The sequence below is a fragment of the Dendropsophus ebraccatus genome, chromosome 4 (assembly GCF_027789765.1).
Source record: "Dendropsophus ebraccatus isolate aDenEbr1 chromosome 4, aDenEbr1.pat, whole genome shotgun sequence".
NCBI lineage: Eukaryota > Metazoa > Chordata > Amphibia > Anura > Hylidae > Dendropsophus > Dendropsophus ebraccatus.
In genome coordinates, this window is record NC_091457.1 from 142,313,317 (window position 1) to 142,324,680 (window position 11,364).

Consider the following 11,364-nt stretch of genomic DNA (forward strand, 5'->3'; position numbering starts at 1 on the left):
AAACACGGCCGGCAGAGCAACCCCCTCCCCAGTGCTTCCGATTACCCATGCCACAGCGCCGCAGACCGGAGCACCAGCCGCACCAAGGAGAGCCGGGGGAGCCCCGGGGACCCGTCTTCCGGAGACTAGAAGGCTGCTCCACCAGCGGAGTCTGATGCCGCCGGGACGCCGGTAAGGTATACCACGGAAAGCCCCAGTCACTTCTTTTATCCAGGGTTGGGAAGGGAGAGACCCCTTCCAGCTCCTGCTCCCGTAGGGACAGGAAACAGAAACTGACGAGAGGGGAGTTTACTCCTTTAAAAGATCCAGGGATTTCCTGTATCCTGTTTCCTGTCCTATGGGAGCAGGGGGTGGACCTCTCCAGGGGTGCCGTCATCGGGCGAAGAGAGAAAATATATATATATATATATATATATATATATACATACACACAGTATATATATATATATATTTATTTTTTTATTTGCTTCTATATTAGAGCAACATAACAAGTGTACTTAAAGGGGAACTATCAGTAGGTTAGACAAATCTAGCCTGCCTATATGTCCCTATTGCACAGGAGGCGCTGAGGATGATGGTATGTGTCTTACCTTCATCCTCTGCGCCGTTCCTGTGCAGTTTGTATTCCCGTGCCCTCTAAGGCTGTTTGGTGCACTGGGGATGGGGCTACTGCCCCCATTGCGCCGGCCCTGATAATCATTAGAAGGGGTGGGCCAACCAAAGGGCAGATCGGCATTTTTGTGGGTGCTAGCCCAGCCCCCAGAGCTTCAAACAGCACAGGGGCGGCACCAAGGATGAAGGTAAGAGACATACCATCATCCTCAGTGCCCTGTGTGCAATAGGGAACTATCAGCAGGTTAGATTCGTCTAACCTGCTACTTTCCTCTTAAAGGGACATGTAAGTGTGGACATGCTCCAGAGACAATGCTGACCAGCATGACCACTACAGCATCCCGGCAGTTCTTGATATTAATTTCCATAGAGAGTGCCTAATCACAAACCTGTAACAGCGCAGTTTCCATAATACCAGTTAAATCCATATGCTAATTAGGTGTGTTGGTGCACTGGGGGTGCGATCCCTGCCCCCAGTGTGATGATCTGATGGCCAGCACACTCCTTTTACTGAATATCAGCTGACGAACCAGATTAGTGCACTGGAAACAGTAGCCCCGCCCCCCGCGCACCAAAATGCCCTATTAGCATATTTATTTAACTGCTCATATCATGGAAATGGTGCAGAGGGTGACTGTAAGAAACTTACCTTCATCCTTAGCCCCTCATGAACACTAGGGACATATCAGGTTAGTTACTTCTAACCAGCTGAAATCAATCTGCAGAGTCATTATGGACTATTGGCTCACTGAGGGGTCAGTTATAAGCTGCCAGTAGCAGTCTATGGAGAGGGGAGGGGCAAAAGCAAGGATTAGAGACTGTGTGTGCCGACACTGCTCCATGCTAAGGAACCCCTCTTCTGTACATGTGGGGTGTATAACTTGCAGCCCTCCAGCTGTTGCTAAAGTACATTTCTCATCATACCCGGACAACTAAAGCTTAGTCTATCCAGGCATGATGGGAATTGTAGAACCATACGCTCTACAAGGTTTCTATAATTCCATCTGCGTAGTCATGTATAACAATGATGGATTATGTGGGAAAGGAGTATTTAATGGGACTATGTTATCGTTTGCAGCAAGTGGTCTGGAAACAATCGCCGGCCGTCATGGTAATCACTTGTAGACGTCACGCGGCTTTGTTTGTTGTGAGCAAACACCTGTTAGGAAAATCCGTGAGACGGGCTAGACGTGAGTGAGCACGCTCTACGTCTTCTCTATCCCCTTACAGTGACCACATAGGGCGGGGTGATACTTTCAGACTAAACTGGCCTTTTCAGTACGGGAAACTGGATTTTCTGAGTATAGTCTCACTTTAGGCAAGCAATGAGATTACCTGCAGCTAAACTGAGAATATGTAACGTGTGAGCAGTGCTGCAGTCTATGAAAAACTGGCACAACGTGGAAATGACAGTGCCGATGTACAGGTGGTTTTAAGTGTCAAATAAGAAAGTAAACACAAGGGATCACACCCTGAGGTTATTGGGGGAGCATATGAAACAATGTGGTTGGTAAATCTACAGTAAGTGAATGTAAACCCACCTGGGATAAACATGTCTATACTTACATAATAAGGACATATTAAAAGTAGAAAGGAGCTGGAGCGGAGGGAAAATCTACTTCTGTGGCTTTGTTCTTTCCTTTATTGCAATCAATAGGAAAACCCCAACTAATCCAAAGTCCAGGTAATGCCTATAGCTAACCCCGTTATAGCATTCTTCTCTGCTTTCATTGTACTTTGTCAGTAGCGTGTGTTCTACAAGTATATCAGGGGTTGCTAAACTATAATTCCCATCATGTCTGGACAGCCGAAGCTTTAGCATTAGCTGTCCAGGCATGATGAGAATTGTAGTTTTGCAACAGCTGGAGAGCTAAAGATTCCCCAACCCTGTTCTATATCAAAAAGGTGTCAAACTCAGGCCCTGCAGCTGCTACAAAACTACAACTCCCATCATGCCTGGACAGCCTTAATTGTAGTTTTGCAACAACTGACTTTTATATGGAGAAGTAAAGCAGACCTAACATCACATTCCCACTCAGGACCAGTGCTGGAGCATGTTCTTTCATCCTCCCCGGTATCCTGCCAAAATTCACCCCAGCCTGGAGTTCTCCTTTAAAGGTGGGTGTGTCATTTTTATTGTGTTCAGCTCTTTTCAGTTCCAGTATAACTGCGCACCAGTGTACACACAGCAAAGTCCATACAGACATGGAGGGTTAGTCTGCACTTGACAGAACCCTGACCTCAGCCCCCACCATAGACCTTTAGGATGAACCAAAACAGACTGCAAGCCAGGCCTCCTCCATCATCACTGTCTGACCTCGCTTAGGCTGGAAACAAAGAAGTTTAAAGAACAAAACAAAAAAAATAAACAGAATTGAAGTGGGATGGAAAATATAAAATGAGGATTTGTATTTTTCTAATGAATCCCTTTTCTGGTTTTGGCACATAAACTGCATGTGCAATTCCAGCCTAGTATAGTCTTAGGCTGTTTACATAGTATCGCTCAGTATTTTTCAACAAAACCAGGAGTGGATTGTAAACACAGAAAGGCCATGTTCACACGCTGTTCGAGCATGCTCAAGTCCATCCGAACCCGAATGTTCGGCATTTGATTAGCGGTGGCTGCTGAAGTTGGATAAAGCCCTAAGACTATGTGGAAATCATGGATATAGTCATTGGCTGAATCAAAGTTTTCCAGACAACCTTAGAGCTTTATCCAAGTTCAGCAGCCCCAGCTAATCAAATGCCGAACGTTCGGGTTCGAATGGACTCGAACCCGATTCGCTCATCTCTTAATAGCTACCATTTATTGTCAAATAACGGCCAATAACTCAAAACAGCAGCCGTTGTTTTCAAATAATGGCAATGGTTGTTTTCAAATAATGGTGGCTATGCACTCAATTTGAAGTGTGTGAACATAGCCTTATATCGGGGGGGAGAAACTCAGCACGTATGGCTTTGGATACATTAAAACCTCCTGTACAATCCATGTTTATATACATACCTGTATACCCTACACATGCATTTATATATGCTTTACATGAAATGTACCAATACTCAACACCGATGGCCAACATCAGGACAAGCATTGTTGTATATATTTACTAAAGTTGTAAGACTTACCTCTATGGTGAAGGCTTCATGCAGTAGTCATCTCGTCAGCACATGGTTAACCATGGTAGTGAGGCGCTTATCAGATTTAACAAGGAATACATATATGGGTAATGCCATATTGCACTACTGCAGAGTGTGATCCCGGGCCTCAAGAACACAGAACTGAAGCCACTACACGATATACATTTAACTATAAAATAATTTATTAAGTAGACACTCAGCACATTACACCATACACTATATACAACATACACAACGCTCCCAACAGCCTCCTGACTCAGGGACTCTTTGCTCGCTTGCTTTTGGCCTTGCGGACTTCTTCGATCAGGTCTTTCAGATACTGGATCTCTTTAGCTAAAGATTCGGCCTTCTCGTTCAGGATGTCGTTCTTCCCTTCCAGTTCTCTGCACTCTGCAGATATGGCGTCTTGCTCTGCTCTTTTCTTTTGCCGGTAGCGAGTGGCTGCTGTTTTGTTCTGCTCCATTTTTTTCTTTTTCTTGTCTACTTTGGGTTGCCCTACAGCTTTTACCTTTGACGAGACTTCTCTATCCTTAGAGGGAAGATCGTAGGGTTTGGGTCTCTCAGATATAGGGGAAGCAGGGGAGGAGGACTGAACACTACTGGGGTATTCGACAGTAGATGTGGGACTTTGCTGGGGAGATCCCAGATAGGATGGGCTCATACATATGCCGCTGTCATTATCAGAAGACTCTTCCTTCTCGCACTTTAGAGCTTCTAAGGTGTATGTGGCCGAGGATCTTTTCTCCTCCTCAGCAACATCTACCTCGCTGCCTACATCTAATATAAAGGAATGGTCTGGACTAGAGACTTGTGACTGTACAGAATCTGGACTCATAGGGGCCACCTGATCTGCCTCCAGTGAAGGTTCTGCAAGAGAGATGGTGTCTGGTGATGGCAAGAATTGGCCAAGCACCACTGGGAGAGGTGGGTCCTCTAGGAGATCACACGAGTCATCCAACGTGGCCATGAGCTCGTCTGGTGAGACGGTGGATTCTAGATCTTCCATCCCGAGCAGGGAATCGAAGTTGAACTCCTTCAGGTCCATTTTTTCCACCATCCAATCCATGCCGGAGAAGGCGTCCCCTGGAGACAAGAAATTCTCAGTCAAAGGACAGAAATTTTCCAGGTTGTGTTTACATGTGCTATCTACAGTCTCCTTCAGCTTCTGCAAAACCACAAATCTCAGCTTTAGCTGTCAGTGTATGCTGGGTGTTATAGTCCCCAACACCTGGATGAGCTACAAACAGGCAACCTTTCTACAAGGTGTAAAGATAGTCAATGATTCCTGTTGGGCAAGACTGAACTGTATTTTAAAGGGATATACCAATTCTCTATCTTAACCCTTTGGATCCTACATAGACTTTGTAATGTAACACAAATAGCACTAACTTAACCCACCCCTAGGGGTCCCTTCACATCAGTGTCGGGAGCAAACATTACACCTTCTAATGGCCATCAATCACCTACTAGGTCAAGGACAGGGAACCTGTGGCCCTCCAGCTGTTACAAAACTACATATCCCATCATGCCTATCCTGGCATGATAGGAATTGTAGGTTTAGCCACAGCTGGAAGGCCACCATTCCCCAACCCATTATAGGTGGTGATGTTGATTGATTCTACTCTTTATGGGTAGCGTCACACGTACCGTATTGGTGCGTCTTTAACGCTGCATTTTTTACATGCCCGTTTTGATTTTCACATGATTTTCATGTGAAAATCAAAACTCATGTAAAAATCGCACCAAAAACACAGCGTTAAAGACGCAGCGATACGGTACATGTGAAGCTACCCTAAAGGATATCCTTATCACCAAGTTTCCCCTTTAAGACCTGTGAACTCTCTGTAGTTCTCACTTTATTACCAAACTCCCATTTGAGGAAATTATTTTCATGTGTTGTCAAACCAGTGTTACCACCTTGATCCTTACCCTGGAAACTGCCAAGAGATTCCTCCAGCAGGTCAGAGACACCATTCTTAGCCTTATCGCTGGACAACCCATGCACCGGGAGGTACCCGGGCACCTCGATGCAGTCATCCAAGAGACCCAAACTTTCCTCAGCCGCCAAAAACGACTGGTTGAAGGGGGACAAGAAGTCCCCCAACAACATCTCTTCGCTCAACAGGCTCATAGTTGTCAGGTATCAGAGCTTTCAGGTAGAGAATGGATATTGAGCTTTCTTTCTCGTATACAGCAAGGCTGCTGCGGGATACCTTGGGGAGCCTATAGGAAAAAAAAAGATACAGGATAAATAACTCCATAGGGATAGAGAGGCCATGTTGTCCTGTCACCATGTGTAGTCTCCTCATACACCGGCCTGACAGCTGCTGCTTCCCCATGACCATATATGGTAGCTTCCCCCCCGGGCCACGCCCACACAGCACGAGGACACCGCGGCCATTTCGCGTCTCCCTCCCCGCCCTCAGGTCACCGCCGCCATTTTACTTTATCTGGATGCCGATACAGCCGAGATGGCAGCCGGAAAATTACACTTATTAGCACATTAACCCACGAATGATTTATTTTACGTCAATCATCAAGATAACAGCTCTGTAATCCGCACAAACAGCCGTAAAGCATCCCCTCAACCCGCTGTCATGTGAGCCCGCGCACAGCAGCTGTCACCCACATCGTCTACGATAATAGTCACAAATATATACCCCGTACATAACGTCCCGGGTACTTACGCCATGTTGCTGCCGAAGCCTGGTGCTGCCAGCGCCGCTGGGTGCTGCCGCCTTGCAAGGGCCTGGGGAGGGGGGTGCCGCTGGCCGCTGCTGCCGCTATACAGCCATGGCTGTGGGCTTTGATCCGCGCTCTTTGGAGTGTGACAGTCTCTGGGCTCCTTGACGGGAAACGCCTTAAGGAATTCAGTGAAGTCGGTGACGGCCTGTACCGGGCAACAACCTCTACGTCTTCTCCTTCATTACACCTGCAGACTGACGTGGCGCGAGCCGCGGTCTTCTGTTATATACAGGCGCAGCGCTAAAAGTCATATCCCTCCGCGCTAGCATTGCGAGTGTGTGAGAGGTGTTCCTCCGCACTACATTCCAGGAATAAGAGGGCGGGGCCGCCGCGAGGCTTTTATTTATGTCAGGACAGGAAGTCGCTGACTGCTACATCTCTACAGAGTTTAGTTTTATTGATCTCTACACGCGCATTGAAGAAGTGGTATTGTGATAATGTCTTTGGTACTTGTCTCTACATAACATGTATGTCTGTATATTTCAGTTATATAAAATTCTGTACACTGGAGAACAGAACATAATGGTGCGTTTACACAAACAGATTTATCTGACAGATTTTTTAAGCCAAAGCCAGGAACAGACTATAAACCGGGAACAGGTCATAAAGAAAAGACTGAGATTTCTCTTCTTTTCAAATCCATTCCTGGCTTTGGCTTCCAAAATCTGTCTGATAAATCTGCCTGTGTAAACCCACCATAAGAGTCTTTTATCTGACTAGAATAGCATTCACATGGGCAATGCTGCTTTATTAATTGTCTATGGGACGAAGTGCCCTATGACACGACATCGCATCGAGGGGGTGGGGATCCCGCCACTAGACACCAGGAATGGGCTGCATTTAAGACAGTTAGATGCAGCTGTCATGTTTGACAGCTGCATCTAATCGTCTTAATTAGCGGGAGCGGCAATAGGCTGCGGTTCCATGCTGCAGATAGCAGTCGGGATCACGGCAGTTCAGAGCGGGGTCGTGGCACGGTCCCCCTCTGAACTCCTCTTGCAGACGTATGCCGTACCAGTACGGCATATGTCCTTGAGAGTTTAAAGGGGGTTTTCAGGCCAAAATAAACTGGCAGGGTGCCAACACCCGTTTATTTGAACAGGAGCTGCAGTTACACTTTGCTACCATTATACAGTGAATGGAGACAAATTGCTTCCAATGTGTGCCAGTCTGCTAGATCAGGGCTCATATTGAGCATGGGTCTGCCTGTATTAAAGCACTGTTAGGGTCCTATTGGACTAAGCCATTTTTAACGATTAGCGATTAACAATAAACGATTGCAAACAATATTGTATATTGTTAACCTGAAATCGTTCACCATATAATACAGAACAATCGTTTACTCCATCTGATCCCAGCAAAAGAAGGAATGATTTAGAATTAGGGTCCATTTACAAGATCATCTGTCAGATTATCTACCAAAGATTTGAAGCCAAAGCCAGAAACAGACTATAAACAGAGATCAGGTCATAAAGGAAAGACTGAGATTTCTCCTCTCTTCAAATCCATTCCTGGCTTTTGCTTCAAATCTATGGCAGATAATCTTTCTGTGTAAATGGACCCTTAGGGTGGGTTCATACTGAGGAATTATCTCGGATAATGTCCACGGAATCCCACTGTCTGTCCGCGCGCACGGCCGCGCGCCTCTCCGCCGGCTCCGTAGACACCATTCTATGGGCCGGCGTATTCCTCTATCCGCCGAAAGAAGTGACATGTCAGACAGACAGCGGAATTCCGCGGACATTATGTGCGAGTATGAACCCACCCTTATGCTACGTTTACACTAAACGATAATTGGCCCGATCGTACAATTAACGATGTCAGAGTAAGTTTTTTTTTTCCATAACGATCAGTGTTTAGACGGTACGATATATCGTACGCAAAATTCGTTTTGCCAACACTTAAGCCTATCTCACACATTGGTTAAATCGTCGAACGACTGTTCACACGGAACGATCAGCAAATTTTTTGCGAACGATCAACAACGATTTGAGAACATGTTCAAAGATCAAAATGAACGATCTCTCGCTCATCGTTTGATCGTTTGCTGTGTTTACACGAGCCGATTATCCCTCAAATGCGATCGTTATCGTGAAAATTCGAACATTGATCGCTCCTTGCAAAAGGACCATAAGGCTAGTTTTACACTGGACGATTTTTCGTTGTTTAACTATTAACGATAAACGATCTCAAACGACCGCTATAATGAACAATCTTAAATCAATCGTTCACCCTATTACACAGGAAGATGATCGTTACTCATGGTCGTTATTGCACTCGTCAGTTCCTGGCAGATAAACCAGGGAACGGCCGTACGACGTGTTATTACACCAAACTCTGTTCAAACGATTTGTGAACGATCAACGATTAAAATAGGTTCAAATTCTATCAAACGATTCTCGTTGGTCGTTTTATCGTTGCCTGCTATTACACAAAACGTGTAGTACGGCCCTTTCCTAGGTACCACTCGTGTTTATTGCAGGCATAGATATTCCACCCTGTGTATCCCTGTGATAGAACTTGTAGACAACAAGATGGTGTCTTATGACAGCCCTTTTCCAGGACGATCTTCAGAGATCCCATTGGAGAGAGCGGCTGCTTCTACTATACGGAGCGACGGCCAGCAGACCAACGCTATTCTAGTTTTTTCAACATGTTGAAAGACAAGGATCAGCTGACATTGTTCATGTTGGCTGATCATTGCCTTTTAACAGGACTTATTACACCAAGCGATTATCAGCCGTAACGTTCGATAATCAGCCAAATACGGCCGACAATCGCTTGGTGTAAAAGGGCATTTACTAGGAAATCTGGAAACTTCTGCAGTGCACCCAGCTTTGGGCTCCACCGCAGGGGGGGAGGGGGTAGGGTGAGCTCGGCGACGTCATCCCAGCTGACAGGTTCCCTTTAAGGGTTCTCATACATACGGTAATATTGCCTGTGGCTCTTGTGTCCCTTACGCACTAGCGCTTGCATCTCAGCACTAGTTGCAGACAGCACCTTGACCTGCCACTGCTCAAATACAGCGCCACCAATGTCCTCAGGTTGTGTGGTATTACACTTCAGCTCTTTTCACTTTTAACGGAAGTGAGCTGCAAAAGCCACATCCAAGCTGAGGACAAGAGTGGTGCTGTTTCTAGAAGAAAGAGGCCATGTTTTTTGTAAGCCTGGATAACCCCTTAAAGGCCACTTTGTGGTGAACAAACCACATTTACCTATAGTAACGCAATTTTGCTCTATCCCAGCAATATTATGTGTGTATGTGGTTTTGGCTGCAGACGTCTGGGGGGCAGACGCACAATTTAACATAATGTATTTATATGACAATGCTCCCCAACTTATGTCTCTCCAGCGGGTGCAAAACTACAACTCCCATCATGCCTTCGGCTGTCCGGGCATGGTACGAGTTGCAGTTTTGCACCTGCTGGAAAGACACTGGTTTAAAAACAATGATGTAGCTCAATAAGAAAAATGTATAAAATAACAAAACAAATAAAATTCCTTCATGAAACTAAATAGAAAAACTTGAAAATTGTCATGTTTTATTCCAAAATTTCACAAATGAACTAATGATAGGACTGAGCCCATTCACTTCCTCCAGACATTTCCCTATATCGTAAAGGAAGCTTACAAAAAGGAGAAGCGCAACTACATGACACAAAGTAGTGCCTGACGCAGGAAGCTCTAATGGCGGCCGCGTTTATTATGAGGCAGCACGCGCCTCTCTGACGTCAGGCGGGAAAAGCATCCCTGACAGGAGAGCGGGTAGCGAGTACCACACTCCACACAACCCGCTCTCTATCAGGCGCCCAGTGCGTGGACAGTTGTCACTGATTGGCTGACAGTGACGGCGCCCGTTACCTTCCCGCTCTGTGATTGGCTAGATGCCGGTGAGCCTCCAGGATCACGCGGAGAGCACACAGAGGCCCGCCTGCTCTCACTACAGCTGAGGCTGATGGATGGATGGCTGAGAGGAAATTCCTGTTGGGCAGGATCGGCCTATACCGAGTGTGTATATGTGTACTGAAGGCGTTATGAATCACTCTCGTCATGATATACGCCTGCCATGTGTGATTATTCATGTGGTGTGTGGAAACAAAGGGTCAGCTTGTAGTAAAGAAAGGGAACATTAGGTATTATAACCACACACAGATTATTGCTTATAACATTCATGACCGGCTGGGATAAAGAAAGAAAATAAACTGTAAGAAATAATGCAGCTCTTGTCACACTTAAATAAGACTGAACTGCAATACCAGTAGCAGCCACTTTAAATGAGAGGCACTGCAGAGAGCAAACTTGCAGGGAGTCTTTTGAAACCTGAAAGAAAAACTCATTGTTGCCCATAGCAAACAATTAAAAACAAAGCTGTGTTATGATTGGTTGTACATGACAGTTTTGTAACTTGTTGCTGTAAATAAATTGGACCCTATTTATCCAGTCTAAGAGTATGTTCACACTTGTGGCGAAATTCCGCGCCTCCCGTGTCAATTCTTTGAGCGGAGGCGCACAAGCCCTCCCACAGACACACTGAGGCAGACGGGATTCTCTGCCGCGGAATTCCGCCACATTTGCATTTGAACATACCCTAAGGCTACAGACACAAATTTTTCGGGACTATATATACATTATCGCTGCAACCCGCAAAAAATGTAATCTGTATTTTTTTGCGGATCTGTTGAAATGCATTTGCATTGAAGAACAATATTCCGTAGTGCTCTCTTGGGCAGAGGGAGTGAAACCTGTCATAAAGTTATATTACAAGATATTAAGTAAAGATGGTCAGCAGCTTGGCTTTGTACATATTTCACATCCTCCTTACAGCCCGGATCTGGCATTGAGCAGTTATTATATCTGGCGCAATTTCATTTT

At 45.7% G+C, this 11,364-nt stretch overlaps 1 protein-coding gene across 1 annotated transcript; it reads right to left on the minus strand.

The window, feature by feature from the left end:
- Positions 1 to 3,907: 3,907 nt before the first annotated feature.
- On the minus strand, positions 3,908 to 6,701 carry ATF4 (activating transcription factor 4). The gene is made up of 3 exons (XM_069967258.1): positions 6,435 to 6,701; positions 5,677 to 5,970; positions 3,908 to 4,830 (listed from the first exon to the last, which is right to left on the minus strand). Exons 2-3 carry the CDS (start codon positions 5,876 to 5,878, stop codon positions 4,004 to 4,006), a joined length of 1,029 nt encoding a protein of 342 aa, XP_069823359.1. The 5' UTR covers positions 5,879 to 5,970; positions 6,435 to 6,701; the 3' UTR covers positions 3,908 to 4,003.
- Positions 6,702 to 11,364: the final 4,663 nt, after the last annotated feature.